Source organism: Candoia aspera, chromosome 1 (genome assembly GCF_035149785.1).
Source record: "Candoia aspera isolate rCanAsp1 chromosome 1, rCanAsp1.hap2, whole genome shotgun sequence".
In the NCBI taxonomy this organism is placed as follows: Eukaryota; Metazoa; Chordata; class Lepidosauria; order Squamata; family Boidae; genus Candoia; species Candoia aspera.
In genome coordinates this window covers 93,673,376-93,690,576 of record NC_086153.1, presented here as the reverse complement: position 1 = coordinate 93,690,576, position 17,201 = coordinate 93,673,376, and the positions used below count along the sequence as shown (strand labels likewise).

Here is a 17,201-nt window from a genome sequence, read left to right as displayed (position 1 = left end):
AAATATGACCATTTGCATGGCAAATAAACAATAACCTTGTTGAGGTTATAGATTCTATAAGCTATATAGAAGCTATATCTATAAGCTATAGATTGACAATTTATGTACAGTTCTGGATTCCAGCAATGTACTTAGCATAATCACCCCCCCACCAAATAATATTTTTCTGTACTATCCAGCATGGCAAATAATATACCTTCAAAGCAACATTATGCCACTTTAACTTAGCAGTAAAAAAAAATGAGAGTCTTATTTCTACCTTAACATTTCAATAAATACTAACATAATTTAAATTCCATCCTTATTCCCAACAAATAAATTTTAAAAATGTTCGCTATTTTCTTACACGTATTTGTCACAAATATATTACGGCAATGAAGTGAATGAGAGCCAGGTTAGTATAGCAGTTAAAGCCAACAGATTAGAAACCAGGAGAGAGTGAGTTCCGCTTTGAGCTAGTCTCTCTGCCTTAGCCCTGGGAAGAAGGGAAGGGCAAGCCACTTTCAAAAATGCTGCCAGGAAAACTGCAGGGACTAGTCCAGGCAGCGGTCAAGACAGACTCAAAGGCACAAAAAAGAAAAGGAATATTAGAAATTTTATTCCTAAATAAAATGAAAATAGAATAGTTATAAATCTCCCCCTAAATTTAAACTCATCTTATTCTGGGCAGGCCATAAAAAACTTTCTCAGGCCAGGAGTTTGATTATGTTTTCAGTCTTCTTAAATTGTGGCTTTACTCAAACTTCTTTGGCTGCATGTTTCTAATAGGCTTAAAATAATAAGTAAATAACAGCCTGTCCAGTTCGGACATGCTTTTAATAGGCTTAAAATAATAAATAAATAACCTGTCCAGTTCTGTCATTGTGCTGCTAATAAGCAAACGTCTCTTGTTCAACAGCTTTGTAACAAATTTCCCACCAAAATCCCCAGATTAGAAATAAATCTTACCTCCAAAAAACAATCTGCATTAGCTAAAGCAAGATCTTTCTTGAGCACCAATCCATCCAAAATAGCCCAGAATATCATTTGACTTATCAGCCATTCAACTTCAAGTAACTGAAGCTGTGTCCAGCGAAGTCTGAATTTCATTTGCAGCCTGATACAAAGTCTTAACTAACATGATGACGTCAATATTAAATATCCGGACAAGATAAGCAGATGATAAATCTTTCCAGGCACAAGTTTGCCTGCAGTGTAGAGGAAGTTAATGGGGTTTTTTTTTATCAGATGTGTATTAAGACCATGGAAATAAATATGCCAAAGGTAGGCAAATAGTTATAACTTAATTTGCATATCTTTACACCTGAAAGCACATTGATCATACTAACTGAGTATGAAAAGTTTAAATATGAACGTTGAAATCTACTTATTTAAAATTGTCAGACAGTTGACCTTTCCTGGTTAAATATGAATCATACTGAAAATTTGAACAATGATTATTATTTATTTAAGTTTTCCCTGGACAGCGAAATTACAGAATCATTTCAAGCACACCAACGATCCTGTTACACACCACTGTAACTCTTAAAACATTATGTCCACAGAATTTAACCATCATCCTTCAGTATATCATTAGGGCTTACAATAGTTAATATTTAATTAGTATTTGAGAGCCGGTATGGTCTAGCGGTTAAGGCAACGGGCTAGAAACCAGGAGACAGTGAGTTCTAGTCCCACCTTAGGCAGGAAAGCCAGCTGGGTGACCTTGGGCCAGTCACTCTCTCTTAGCCCTAGGAAGGACGCAATGGCAAACCACTTCTGAAATCTTGCCAAGAAAACTGCAGGGACTAGTCCAGGCAGTCACCGAGGATCGATTGAATGATCCCCCCCCCCCCCAAATTCATTGTTAAGCTGGGCAATGGTTTTGCTCGATATCTACACTGAAGTTTCCAAAAAATAGCCACTTTAGAAGTAGATTGCAGTCAGGAAGTTAAATATAACCAGTTTGTCTCCTTTCTTGCAGTGCTATAGAATTGAGCAGTTTTAAGATACAATTCTTTACAAACAGAGAAACGTACCCAGCAATTTCAATCTACGAACAGTATAGTATCCATCAGTAGCATGGATTCCTTCAAATCTGGAGAAGAGAGGTGGGTGTGGAAGAAATTCACCATTGAAGGAAAGCAAGTCCCACTGCATGAGATGTCTACTTGCATAGCGTTCAGGTAACAAACTATTTAGTACAATCTTTAATGTGCTCCTCAGAAATAAGCCCTATTAAATTTAACAATAGTTACACGCATGCAAGAACACATAGAATCACAACTTCAAAAGCCTGTCGTTGCCATTATATTAATTCTGAATGTGAACATCTTTCTAGGTTAATACACAGTTAACTACCTTTTGCAATGCTAATATTTTTAGAATTTAACTGAGTTGTCAGCTTATCAGTTAAAGGCATTGTTTTGAAAGCACTGCTTTTCTAAGGAACAGGGCACTGTGGACAGGTGTTTTTTGTTTATCTTGGCAACACCCGAAGGTTGCTATGCAGGAATACTGACAGAAAGAAAGGCATTTCTTTTGGCCAGGAAAGGACTATAACAAATTATTCTCATGTTCCAAAGTCATGAAGACTTTCCATCAAGCTTCTTTAGGGAATCATGCTGACTTGGGACAGTGTTCGTACTTAATATTGATTACAGTATAGGCTTGATTTGGAAGCCTTTTTAAGTGTAAATAGTCTTCAAGAAATCAGGTTTCCTGCCTCCTTTCCTTGCATGACAAATTTGTTCTTGTGTGTTCAATCGATTTTAAGACAAAGTTTGCTGTAACTAAATAAAATTCTTCTGTAAAATCTCAAAGGAAGGATTTAGATTGGTCTTCCCCATCTTGGCATCCTCCAAAGGTGTTGCATTACAAATCCAATCATCCGTACTAGACGATGGCAGTTATATGCTGACAGCTGGAGGATGCTGAGTTGGGGAAGGATGATTTATAGAAATGCCTAGGATGCGATAGGTGGTAAAGATCACCCAAGGCCAATATTTAAAATAAGAGCAGATAAGGACCTGCAGCTTCCATCAGATCACTATCAGACTAGATTTCAAAGTTCAACTCCATCAATTGCATCAAGGATCTGGTTGAGCATATAAAATGGAAATACCACTGATTTCCAAATGTAAGATTGTTACTTATATACACTGACATTGCACACTGTAATACAGATGTAAAGAACACGTCTAAATCTCCCTATATTTATGTAATGGAATTTTTATTCCTTAGCCAAGAATTACCCCAATTTTCTAAACAGGAAGCATCAATTTACATTTGCTGGATTCTCAAGGGACATGTGCACATGCACACACACACACTACTATAACTTGAGCCTGAGTCTAAGCAACAGGTCTCATGACTACAATAGCTTTTTGCTTCTTCTCCATATCCTGCTTTTTGTTACATCTTGCTTGAGGAAAAAATCTGGGTAATTCAAATACTAGCATATTTTTTCTGCCATTTTAGTTGATTCTGTTAAAGATATTGCCCATGATTGCTGCTTGAGTAAAACTATTTGTATGCAAAGTGCATGCTTTCTAACTTATCACTGTCCATCTTTTGTTGATACTTCATTTTCCAAGAACTTTCCTCCCCTCCCTCCCTCCCGCTCAATCTGAAGTTTCTATAATCTCTTAGCTAGTACCCTTATTTCTATAGGCATTTTTTATTCAGCATAGTTTCACCATATCTTTTCATTCATATTTAGTCCCCTTTTCTGTATATCCATGTTGATTACCTTATAGCAGGAAGGCTTACTCGTGTCAACTCAAAAATTCTTCTCAATATTTATTTGAAAAGCAAATTCATTGCCTTAGAGAAAATTACACATACTTTAGACTCCTACATACAAGTCCTCTCTCTCCTAGAACATGATTATCTTATTTTTAATAAGGAGCATCAGGCATTGAGTGGGGTGAAGGCCACAGTGAACTATATGAGTGTTGACTAGCATGGCTCATTATTTTCAATCAAATGTTGGTGGGATTCACATTACAATCTAAGCCAGGTTCACTATGTCAACCCAGCCAACTTCTTGATTGAAAATAATGAAACACCAAGATGTTATAGCAGGTGAGTTTTTCTCATTCTTGATTACAGAAAGCCTGAAGTCTGGTTTTCTGATTCCTTCTGATCAGAGGGCTGATTCTAACTAAAAGATCCGCAGAACACTCTGGGGCAGGTTGAGTCGTTTCTGGCCCACAAAGAGATGAGGTGGTGTTGGCACAGCCATGATCGTAACTATCTGATGTATTTTAAAGTGGCTTCAAATATCTGCCCTAATCAGTGCTATGCAGCACTACTTGGAGATTATCCTTATTTTGAGCTTCCAGGGACCTTGTACGTGTGGCATGCTTTAAGGAATAGCCTAACCAATAACTATGAACTATTATATTGTTGCATCTTTATTAGGACAAACTTTGAGAGACTTGTGTTCCTTGGGATTTGTTAGCCAAGATTAAACATAGCATCAATTTATCCATCATCAATACACAGCCATTCAGATGAGATATCCATCACAATAAGATTAATGACAATTGAAACAATAAAGTGTCAAACAACTGCTTTGTAGAAATGTCATACTCATAGCTCAGAGGATTATATTGTGAATCTGTATAGGTTGAGGATCCTTCTCATACCATCTCCCAAAAAGTGTCACAGTTAAAAGTGCCTGAGAGGTACCATTCTGACTGATCAGTTGTCCATCACTCAAAACCTAGGAATGAATGAAAGGGTTTCAGTGATACAGCCAAATTAGGTAAGGTATAAATTTCTCCTACTTGCTGACTTGAGGCATTTTTTAAAATAGGGGATTAAGAGGAGCTGTAGTTCTTATTGTACAGAATATAGGAGATCCCAGATAACTATCCACATATTTGGATAGGGCTGGGAAAGAATTAAATGAGGAGAGCCACTGCTAGTCAGTGTAGATAATGCTGAACTGGATCAAGATGGAGAAATACTCTCAGGGCCCCTCATCGCTGGACATGTGGGTTAGGGCTGCTGGGAGATTTAATTAAGCAACATCTGTGGGTCTACAAGTTCCCCACTCCTGAATTAGATAATGTAGAAAAGCTGCTATTAGCAACAGGATTTAGCTGTATGTGAGAGAACCATAGGAAAAACATCATCATGTCAGATCCATTTTTGCGGACATTCAGGCCGCTTTGAAGCCATTTGATATGTTTAGTGACAAAATGTTTTCTCCCAACAAAACAGTTTAAACATGTGCTCGGTGAAAAAGTTTCGTATTTAGAAAAAAGGCATCCTACACTATTATATATGGCATAATCTAAAATTATAGATTATACTGTACCTATATAACAAGCTATGTAATGCTGTATAATTATTTCCTGCATGGAGCACTTCACTTCATATAAAAGGAAAAGAATAATGTTCCCTATCTTCTCCTGCATAGAAAAATATCCTCTTTCGTGCCCTTCCCATTTTAAGTAGAGGAAAGACTGTGAATGGGGGCTGTTTGCCTTTCCTGAACACCTCCTCCCCCAATGTCCTCTGCTTTCTGAAGGAGCAAGTGGGAAGAACACAATTCAGTCTCCTACTTCTGATATAAACAATCCAGTATTATTTTTTACGTATACAGGATTTTCTTTGCTTGCTTAGTTTGGTTTAGTGACAACCTTAGATAATGGCAAGACATAAATGCCATGTAGGTCAATCTCTGCTCTATACGAATGTGACCTGTTTAACAATGTGTGGCCTCCACACAAACACATAGATCAAGCAAGACACTCAAGTGAAAGACATAGCAGTGAGGAGCCATATTTTTCTCAGAATTCAATTTTGGCCTCTGAGAGGTGACCAAGACACCTTCTCCTTCTGAGTCTCATTGAGCACCAGATGGGATTTGTTTCCCCACTGCTTCCACTCGAGCCCAGCTCGTTTCACACCAGCCCAACAATATTTGCAGACCTAAGATGGGAAACACCACCTTACCTGAAACCCTCCAGGGGCCAAACGAATCCCACTGAGTAAAACCTCTGGGAAGATGTAGTTTGTGCTAAATGTGCCACTGAGAGAAAAGAAATCAAAATGGGAACGAGCAGTAATGGTTGATTGGCCACAGCTCTGAAGGTCTGTACTTCCACACTTCAGCAATGTGCATATCTGGAAGCGGAAGAAAACCAAACAAGCAATGCCTTGAAGAAGAATTCATTATAGAGGAACTGGGTTGTTACTATCAGAAAACGAACTGCCAAACCATTGTCTTAACTTCCTCCATAGCAAGGGGGAACACACCCAAGTGAACGTTGGTGGCTGTGGGAGAAGCACTACTGACTGTTGACTCAGGATTAGTAGATGAAGCTTGGCATTGGAGGAGTCCCTGGTGTCATACTGACCAAGGCCTGCAGCTGTATACACCTCAGTATAGAGCTGCTGGATATGTACATTCCAGTTGCTCTCTCTAAAACGGTGTTTTTCAAACTTGGCATCTTTAAGATGTGTGGACTTTGACTCCTAGAATTCCCCAGCCAGCATGCTGGCTGGGGAATTCTGGGAGTCAAAGTCCACACATCTTAAAGTTGCCAAGTTTGAAAAACACTGCTCTAAAATATAGGCCTGCAACTAGGATCTGTGTCACCCAGGGCAAACATGGATTCCGTGCCCATTTTGGTGCCCCTCCAGTGCTCATTTTTGGTGCCCCCACAGCACGGCGCCCGGGGCACATGCCCCGCTTGCCCCCCCCCACTGTGGCCCTGCTAAAACAAGCCAAGCCAAGAAAATAATGCCAAGCAGTCTGGTGCTTTGTGTGCTCAGCCTCTGCCAAAGCGAAGGGGGATTCAGCTGCCTGAGAAATGCCTCTGCAAGTAAAAGAATTAAAACAACAACAACCAGTCACCCTTATCCCTCCAAAGCAGTGTGGCATTGGCATGCTGGTGAATCCTGCCATTTTTATGTTGCCTTTCAAAACCAAAACCAGATTTCCTCTGGCAGACTTCAACAGACCGAAACTATCAAATGAAAGGAATACTAAATCACAGTAATTAAGATGCATAACACTAAAATGCTAGTCGAATAAAACAATACAACCAACAGGCTGAGCAGTTAACAAGGGTCTAAATAGCAAACGTGTATCAAATCAGCGTGACTGTTGATTAAAATGGCCAGGGAAATACACGTATCTCTGCCTGGGCCAAAAAGACAATGCTTCTCCAAGCTGTCTGGAGGGCAGTAGCACAGAAGCAAGGGCTTGACAAGGAGGGAGGGAAAGTTGGCTGGCCCACTGGGAGAGGCTATTCCAAAGTTACGAGCCACCACTGGAAGGCCCATTCCTGGATGGTGGCACGTTTATGTCATTGCATTAACTTCATTTCATTACATTTGTTATTGCTGCCCATCACAATATACTTTGGGTGGCTTACAAAATCCAAAATGTATGTTGGACCACAGCCTGGGAGAAACACCCTATCATCTCAAAGACAACTTCTGATTCCAAACATTTGGCAGGCTCCATGGAGTCACCAGATACAGTGTACAGATGGGCCAGCATTCTGTGCAAAACAACTGCTTAGAGAGGTCTGCTCTAACAGCATTGGAAGGATCTCCACCCTCTATCCAAACATTCATGACTCATTGACTCCTGCTGTCAGTACTTCCAGAGACTGTCATCCAAACAGTTAGGTATCCTTGCAATGCATTCTTGCATGATTAAATGCCAGGCAACCACCAAAAGGATGAACCAACATAGGGCTCATTAATAAGAAGCCAGATAATTATAGGATGAAACTAAAGACTGCTCCTAATTTTAGGGCACTCGATGTCAGCTTCCAATGGACTTCTACTGTAGTTCTATATCTCTTTGCATGGTAATAAACTTTCCAGAACTCTGTGTGGTGGAACATTTCCCTCCATCCTCCCAAGTGTTAGAAACTTAGGATTGACTTTTCTTCTTGTTAATAGAGGCTTTCATTCATCATGTGCATGATGCAGCCACAAGATGATCAGTCATTTAAACTTGAAAATTATACCCAAGTTTCTAAGAGAGATAATGTCATGAGTACTGATGGTGAGCAGGAAGGGGCCCCTATCCAGAGGGAAAAACACATGCAAAGTTTAGAGGCTTTGAACTGTCCTTCAAAGTAACTCAGAGCAGACCCGCCTTGATTCTTGGGTTTATCTGTGTGGGTTTCCCACGCTCTTTCAGTTTGGCAGGATTTTCTGTCTACTAGAGATGTTCAATAAACACTAGAGACCAAGATACCGTCTCAGTGTGGGTCTTTGCTCTAAGATAGGACAGATAATGGGAATAAAGTGCTGAACTTTATCCAGACATCACCCTGCATTTTTAGTGGGCATCAAGGCTTTCATCCTTCCCTCTTTCATTTTCCCCCATAAATAAAATAAGACCTGTAAGTAATATTCTCCTTCAACCACATGAAGGCCATCGAATGCCCCTAGCGCATAAAGTTCATCTTCTTGTTGTTCCGTCATCCTATAGTTTAAATGGCAGCAGAGACTTTTTTGGCACACTGTAAGATTGCCAGCGTCTTCTGTGAGCTTCGATAAGGTGAATTCATCATAGAAAACAATTCCAGGGAAAGTATGGTCCTCAGGGAATTGTTCAATAGTTGTGGCATACAAGCTCCAGTTAACAGCAGGAAGACACGTGGGAGAACAAGAAGGATGGGAATAGATTTCTGCAATCAAAAGGTGTCCATTCTCTGATTCTGCATCATAATGATATGCTCGGGATCCAGATGGTGTGTAGATACCACTACCTAACAATGACAAGGATAAAAGCCATTGTTGCATCCTGTCCTATCAAGACATGTACATTTTTTCTTAACCCACCCCCAGATATATTAAGAAAGCACCCCCCCCCAATATGCACATATAACACTGTGAAGAAAGACTGACAAATGTATTCGTATACCCAAGAATTCAGCCTATCAGCCTTCTCCTTTCCTTTTTCTACTTTGATGAGCATGAACAGAATGGGAAGAGCCTACATTCCGCTTAAGAAACCTACTAGGCTCCCTCAAAAATTTAAAGAAAATTGGTATTCATGATCAGCAGCAAAAAGAGATCAAGCAAAACTAGACTGTTACTATTTATATACCTAATCAGAGATTATTCATAGAAGCTGAATAAAGAGTGAATAAGACTGTGTTCTGCATGCTATAGTGATGGCAATGCCTGCCTTCCCCTCTGAATTTCTGCCTGCAGGGACTCCACCCCATGATATCTTAATTTCAGCAAGTGGGCATTACGGAAGTTCTCAAGGAAGCTAATTTCCAACCAGCTGGAGATTCTCAGCTGTCTAGGGAATGGAAACAAATACCAATCAATCCTTTTATCTCAACCAATACATTACCTGTCATATTCAGCCCAGGACTGTGAGTATTAGCTGCCAGAACATTGACACGCATGCCCATGGCCCAAGCTGAATGGAATTCGATAGCAGATAAATGTGGGAGGACGTTCATCCAGGCTGTAGGGAAAAGGATGGTGTCCACAGAGAGCTGGGTTACAAGGGCCACAGCAGGATCATGGAAGAGGATATCAAAGCAGGTGAAGAGGCCAAATTTTCCAAAGGCAGTATCGAAGGTTACAAGGTCAGGCTCTTTAGGGGAATCAAACTGATGTTCCACCATAAACAAATTAAACTGTTAAAAGATAACACATTTAGGAAACAGGTGAGGTATTTTTCAGTAAACATATGAACAGCATAACACTGACTTAAAGCCATCCACAAGTCATTTTAATTAAACCTGAAAGATATTTTAAAATAAGAGGAAAAAAATCCAGAACTTCTTTCAATTCAGATTGACCTATTTGTCCTTAACTTCTGTGCCTATAAATAATGTAGAATCGGCACCCACTACAATGAGTAGAACTTCTGTGTAACTGAGATACACTTATAGTGGTCTCCTGCATTTTCATATATCTTGGTTCTGTGCTGGAAAACAAATCTCTGCTATTATCTGTTTTAAATATTTCCTTTAGGGCTCCTTTTTGGTTTCCACTTTGAAACAATGTTGACTGTTACATCAATGGGGGAAAACGTACTATGTAAATTTGATGCTGAACTGCATTCCAAAACTATGGAATTTGATATTACGAAGAACTCTGGCTTTGTTGAGGCTAGGATTTGGCTCAATAATTATTCTAGGTAGGTGAAAGGAAAATGCTTCAGATGTCACAAAGGATTCAAGACATGCACTTCTTAATTAATTTTGGAAATTTCTTTATATAATAGAAATGAGAAGGCAGAGCAATATTATTTCCAGAGTTAATAATATGTTAAAGGATGAACTTAATACTACCTAAAAAAGTTTATTTTTATCATTTTTATCTTCTATTGTATTGTCATGTATTATTTGTATCTTTATTAAATTTCATCAATGAAAAAATGGAAACTAAAAGAAGGGGGAAAATCGGAAGGAAGGAAGGAAGGAAGGAAGGGCCAAATTAGAAGCAGATATCATCTGATGCCCAGAGCTCTGTACCACCATATATATGGTTTATGCTAAATCACTTTTGCTACATGTAATTCAGTCATCCCTCTGAAATTTCAAAGTTGAGATATGCTCTAGTGTACATAGTCAGCCTCAGATATTTAAAGTGAAATTAACTTCTAAAGGGATATGCTTCTGGTTTGTGGGTTTATGGAGAAATTACCACTTCTTAAAAATAAAGTGCCATGAGAGCCAGTTTGGTGCAGTAGTTAAGGCACCAGGCTAGAAACTGGGAGACTGTGAGTTCTAGTCCTGCCTTAGGCACAAAGCTAGCTGGGTGACCTTGGACCAGTAATTTTCTTCAGCCCTAGAAAGGAGGCAATGGCAAACCACTTCTGAAACCTTGCCAAGAAAACTGCAGGGACTTGTCCAGGTAGTCTCCGAGAATCGGACACAACTGAATGGATTTAAATAAATAAATACTGAAATTTGTAACCTTACCTTGTGGTATCGTGCCACCAGCTTTCCATCTGAATCAAAGACAACGTCTGTATTGTACTGATAGCGGCCATCGCTAGGGCACTTTGGGTCTGTATAATTGCATTTCTTCTTATCCCCAATATTGGCAACCACATAGATTGAATGGTGCCTTGCCAGGCAGCTCAGCCTTTCTTGTACTGGAGCAGATCCAAATCTAAACAGGAAAAACCGCATAATTCAAGGATTAGAACAAGGCAGTTTTGGAAGATTACCTCCATGTTGAAGGACATCATACAGAAAGAGACACCAAGAGAAAACAGGCAATAAATCAGAAGTGAGGGGATTTCTTTTAAAATAAGAAAGAGAAGAAAAGAAGAAAAGAGCCACAGGAGGTTGACAATTGGAATAGGTGAGCTTTAGATTATGTGAGATCTTTTCCCTTCAAGCTATATTTCTGTTTGAAATTGATTCAGGAAGTTGTTTTTTCCATCTAAGAGGAAAAGATACAGGTAGTAATTGGTACGTTCTCCATCACTGGAAAACCAGTTCACTGGGGAAAAGATGAAATGAATCCTCCTGGCCCTGGTTCTCTACAGAGAGATAATTGGAATGTATAATGATATAATTTAGTAGGCTGTTTTATAAATATACAATGTGTGATTTATAAAGTTATTTGTTTGGTATGGTGTGAATCCAGTAATTGCAATTTGTAGATCATACTTTGGGACTTAGTATGCAGTGTAAAGCCATCAATTTATGGTTTATTTAATAAAACACAGTTAAATAATAGCTTAGTGCAACAAATGTACACAGTTTTTTTCCCCACTCCAAACTGATCCATTCCCTCACCAGCAATTTTCAACAGTGAAACGTCAAACACATATCTACAAGAGCAGATATTAAACAAAATCAGTTAACTTTATTTATACAATTTATACAGTCGCCCATCTCACAACAATGACTCTAGGTGGGGAACAGAAGATTAAAACTGAACCAGCAACAAAATACAGCACATTTTATCTTAAGAGTGATATAGATGGTTCTTATTTGAAGAGATTGTCCACAGAGCAATCAAGAGGCCCCAGGAATGAATGTGGGTATGTCCTTGAAAATAAAGGATGCAGTTATTTCTCTGTGGGTATGGGTGTGTATTTTCAGGAAAGACTAGAAAGGGAATCTTTGTGTATGTTAGGAAATTTGTGGAAATAGACAAGCATGAGTAGCAGCAAGCCAACAAGTTGCTTAAATCTAGCCTCCCAGACTGTTCTTAATTAAAAAAAGATAAGTACCTGCAAATATGTTCTATGTCTTTCATCAGTAATTGGTGGCTTTTATAGTAGATGGCTCTAATAAATACTTGGTAATTAAAAATAATTTTATTGCCTTCAAAAGTATTCTGGCTTTAAAGAGATCTTTTTCCTGGTATCATTTTGCTTTGTTTTTCTCTGTTAAAATGCATTACTCACCAAGGCTCTACCCTCCCCATTTACTTTTTTGCCAAATGCTGCCTTTTCCTTGTGCCAAAATGTGCTTCTGACCATTGAAATTTTGCAGGGGTGCAAAAATGACAATATCCAGTTGCTTGGTGAGGTGCTAAATACTGACAAAAATGCCAGGTTTCTTAAGGTCTCTGCAAGAGATGAAGGTGGATAGCAAACTAGATATAGCTGGTTCTACCAACACACTGCTTACTCTCTTCACTGCAGGAGCAAGTTTTCAGTGAAAATTCTTCTTGGGGAATCATGTTGAGCTTCATGGTAGCACTTAACTGTCTTTAGCTAAACTTGGAAAGCTAAGCATTCCTGCATTCTCCACACCATCATCCCTCTCTGAACATAAGAAAATAGGAACAGTGACAATCTTCTTTTGACCTAGTAAATTATCACACACACACACCATTTCCTCTTCTTTCTCTCCTGAGCATCTTCACAAGCCCAGTTAAAATATTCTTGCTACAATTTCTTAAAAAGAACACATTTAAAAATGGGAATTAACTACTGTGATGTACTGGGGCATAGCTTGTCATGACTTTTGACTCAGGCTTGTCTTCCGGTGACTACATAGATGTATTTATGTAGTTTTCTCAGCAATATGGAAGCAATTTATCATTGCCTTCTGGGATATTTTTTCCATTTCTCAGTCTTGCCTACAACCTTGGGATTTCCTGATAGCCTCCCATCCAAGTACATACTTGGTTTGATCTTGCTTAGCTTTTGCAAGATCAGCCAAGGCAGGCTAGCTGCTGGCTTGAGTTCAAATTTGCATTCTGCTGCAATTTTGGGGAATGTTAAAGCAGATACTATTTTTCATCCTATTCCTTCAGTAGTTATGAAGACAGAAGTAGAGACTATGTGTACTGTCTGAGCTCTATGGAGAAAGGTTGCTATAAAAATATATTCAGGTACTAATCATTGTATCACTGACAATTATTTCAGCCTAGCCTGAATCCATGTCAGTCTATTTAGCTGACAGATATCAGCATAAGCCCTGGCCATGCTGGTCAGGGTGGGTGGATACTGGAGCTCAACATAGCTGGAGGATACATCCAGATGATAACAGGTGAAGTCTAATGCGTGTGTTAAATGCTAAGATGGTTTCTTCTTTTGGATGATTCCATCCAAAAAAATGGAAAGATCCTTCCTTCCTTCAAGACAGGTGAAGTCTAATGCATGTGCTAAGCACTCTGAGCTTGTCGGAATGTACATTATAATATTGAAACACAAACCTAAGAGAAGGCTACCACATGTTCAAGTGCCTTTAAATTGAGACTGCATAAAAGCAAAGCACAAGATACCTTTTGGGGTCAGTACATGGAATCCAATTGACCTGTGGATCTGGGATGTCCTCAAGGTAAGGATAAATTGTTTCTCTAGTGAAGTTAAATCCATATATGCCATCTTCTGGAGTCACAATGATGTGTGCACCCTGTCAAAAGACGTGAAGGTAAAGCTCCTTCCCTTGCAGGACAACCTTTACCAACAAATGCACTTTAGCAAGTGGTACTCAGTACCTGCTTTGCTGCCTTTTGGATGGCATCTTCTAAGATGTCCATATTTTGGTTCATCAATTTTAAGGCATCTTCAGGAGAAACAGGGTTCAGTGTGGCTTTTGCCAGTATGACTGCATGTTCGTATACTGCTGCAGTGAATTTGTCCAAGGCTAAAGCCCTGAGGCCCCCCAGGAGAATAAAAATAAAAGCACGCTGCAAAGATGGAGAGGAGACCATTGCAATGTCCTTATGGACTGGGAAGAGAGAAAACAAGATCAAAAAGTTAGATTGAGTGAAGACAGAGTGCTGGAAAATTCATATACCTGGTCAGGTGACCCTGGATACTGTGAATTTTTTTTTTAATCCATTCAGTCATGTCTGATTCTCAGAGACTGCCTGGACAAGTCCCTGCAGTTTTCTTGGCAAGGTTTTTCAGAAGTGGTTTGCCATTGCCTGCTTCCTAGGGCTGAGAGAGAGTGACTGGCCCAAAGTCACCCAGACAGCTTTCATGCCTAAGGCGAGACTAGAACTCACGGTCTCCCCGTTTCTAGCCTGATGCCTTAACCAATACCCCCAATTGGCTCTACATATGATTGATTTAGCTGTTTTGAAATGAAGAGTGTTCCTTGAAATCAGTAACTGCCTGCTGCTGTTTGAACTGTTTATGTACCCAAAGCCACTTGTGTGTTTTGACTCTAATTCAAACGGCCCAAAGGAAGGGAGGAACAGTTAAATCTGTACAGTTGGATTTAATCTCAGCAAACAAGCATACTACTGTGCTCTTAGTCTTCTTCCTCCTTAACAAAAAAGGAATATTGTACTATTTTTCTATAAATATACCTGTATTAAAGATATAGCCTGAAACCTAGGTTCTCTAGATTAATGTAACCTAATAATCTTCTTTCTCTTACTACTCTTTCTTTATAAAACATTCATCATGACCATCCAACAAGTTAAAAATGTTAACTTTACCTGAACAGATCTGTACGAAGATAGCAATGTAAATCTCAGGTCTCCAGTGTGGCACCCAGGGGTGCCAATCTTCCTGCCCCGGAGTACCTCTGTTGGTGCACACAAAACTCCCTGCCCCATTAGATGATGTTTAGATCCATTTAACAAAAGCAAGACATTATAATAGTGTTTCTCAACCTTGACAACTTTAAGATGTGAGGACTTACTCCCAGAATTCCCCAGCCAGCAAGTCGTGACATCACTCCCATCCTGCTAACTTAGAAGCTGGGAGATTTTTGTGCATGTCTCTTTCCCACCCTGTGCCTCTGCCTACTACCCACTGTTTACTACTACTTTGTGTGCTGTCTATATCACGCATGGATGGAAATTATCCTTCAGCCAGCTCTGGGTTGATAACATATGGTGCGTGCTCCTCTTAACACAATCATAGAGGATTTCAGAACTGCAGTAAGTGATACCGTCATTAGTAAACAAAAAATACATGTTGACATTAGCAGAAAAGTACTATTTAGCACCCAATATTTACCACGGAATACTTTTCAAAGCAATTACCTTAATTAGAAACAAAGTTCAAATCAGACAGACAGATAACATTCAAACTCGTCCTACGCACCTGCCTTCTTTTGTCACTGTTTAAGCTTCTGCACTTTGTTCTACTTCCTGGTTGGGCTTCCCTGAAGACCAGAGGCTGTCCAAAACTGTGCCTGGATAAATGGCTAAAAGGGATTGTTGCTGGCTTTTGTCCATGGATTGGATTGTCCATTGGATTTTGCCTGAGTTCAACTAACACTTAAGGCATTGACTTCAATTATGTTGGGCACCTAGTACAAGTGGTTGAATGCTGATTAGACCTCTTGTTGAAAGCGTGATGAGTTTTGTTTGTTTCTTGGGGGGGAGAAACAAAGTTGCCCGTAAGTTCAATTTCGGTCTCATGGTATTTCTTTAATAGCTGGCACAGAAAGAGAGAAACTGGATAACTATACACATAAGTATGAGGGTGGATCTAAGGAAGTGTTAACTCGAGCAGGGAAGCATGAGTGGAACATGTCAAAATCAAAAGCATTTTTTTTCTCAGAACTTGCTTTTGAGAAAGCTTTTTAAAATTTTACATCTGTTCTCACGACAATGGCTTAACTGTGATTAACCCTTCCAACCCTATGATCCTATGTTCTGGATGTGCATAACCTGGCTTGAATGATGCTGAGTTGGGGGTCAACATACTGCCAGTTGGTAGCTTAGATCCAAAGAACAAATAATAAACTGTATTTTAAAATTGCCCATCTGGAAACAGATTACTTTGTAATTGACATTGGGAGACTATTTTAATAATTCCTTTTTACATTCATTTATTTTGGAAAAAATGACTAACTTTGTGAAGGCTATTTAAGAATTGATGTTGGTTTGGGAACTGAAACATAATGCAACGATGACTTAGGTACAGCAAGTAAAATATTGATCTATTCCTATGATGGTGGTTGATGCTATGGATGGAGTCAGGTGGGTGGGGGAGTCACATGAGAGGACCCATGTCTGGGATGCTGAATTATTTAAAGTACCAGAACAGATTTTGACAATGGCAATCTTGGGATCAGTGGAACTATATATAGTGATAGGATGTCAGATGCATTTTTAAGCACCCTCAAGCCTAACAGTCCAAGATCACAGGTGCTTCAGCTCATTGGCCCCCAAACACTTGAGGGATATCCTGGGAATAAGCACTAGGCTGGTGGTTCAAGCAACACTCTGCATTTACATATAAAAGGCCCAAGATTATTAGACATAAAACTTGCATTTAAAAAGAATCAGGTAGCATAATAATGAAGTATAATAAATAAAGACAACCAATTTGGTGTAGTGGTTAAGGTACTGGGCTAGAAATCCAGAGACCATGAGTACTAGTCCCACCTGGGGCACAAAGCCAGCTGGGTAACCTTGGGCCAGTCATACCCTCTTAGCCCTAGGAAGCAGGCAATGGCAAACCACATCTGAAATCTTGCCAAGAATACTGCAGAGATTAGTCCAGGCAGTCATCAGGAGTCAACAATGACTTGAAGGTGCCAAAATAATAACAACAATATCAATACAGTACCAATTACAACAATAATAAAAATAAATAATACATAATACATAAAATAGCAATTTGCTCTGCTTTCAGGATATCCCAGATCCCTGGACATTCACTTCACGCTGCATAAGGATGGGACTGATCCTAAGCAAAACATACCCCTTTCTTGCTTATAGCACAGTGATACTGCCTTGCTCATAATTCATACCACATTCCAGTAGTTTATAGCAAACTGGCCCTTTAGGCCACAGTATGTGTGTCCAAGTAAGTCAGGGAGACTTGC

The 17,201-nt window shown here is 39.4% G+C and overlaps 1 protein-coding gene across 2 annotated transcripts; it reads right to left on the bottom strand.

The window, feature by feature from the left end:
• Positions 1–1,424: 1,424 nt before the first annotated feature.
• On the bottom strand, positions 1,425–15,511 carry LOC134501884 (pantetheinase-like). 2 transcript variants are annotated; one of them, XM_063309881.1, is made up of 9 exons: positions 15,406–15,491; positions 14,854–14,964; positions 13,903–14,135; positions 13,687–13,817; positions 10,914–11,106; positions 9,329–9,620; positions 8,362–8,732; positions 5,950–6,120; positions 1,425–4,708 (listed from the first exon to the last, which is right to left on the bottom strand). In XM_063309881.1, the coding sequence occupies exons 3-9, from the start codon at positions 14,116–14,118 to the stop codon at positions 4,583–4,585; spliced, it is 1,500 nt and encodes a 499-aa protein (XP_063165951.1). In that variant the 5' UTR covers positions 14,119–14,135; positions 14,854–14,964; positions 15,406–15,491; the 3' UTR covers positions 1,425–4,582. The 2 variants fall into 2 exon arrangements, with proteins under 2 accessions (XP_063165951.1, XP_063165960.1); XM_063309890.1 differs by lacking the exon at positions 14,854–14,964 and having other exon boundaries at positions 15,467–15,511.
• Between the last annotated feature and the right edge of the window lie 1,690 nt (positions 15,512–17,201).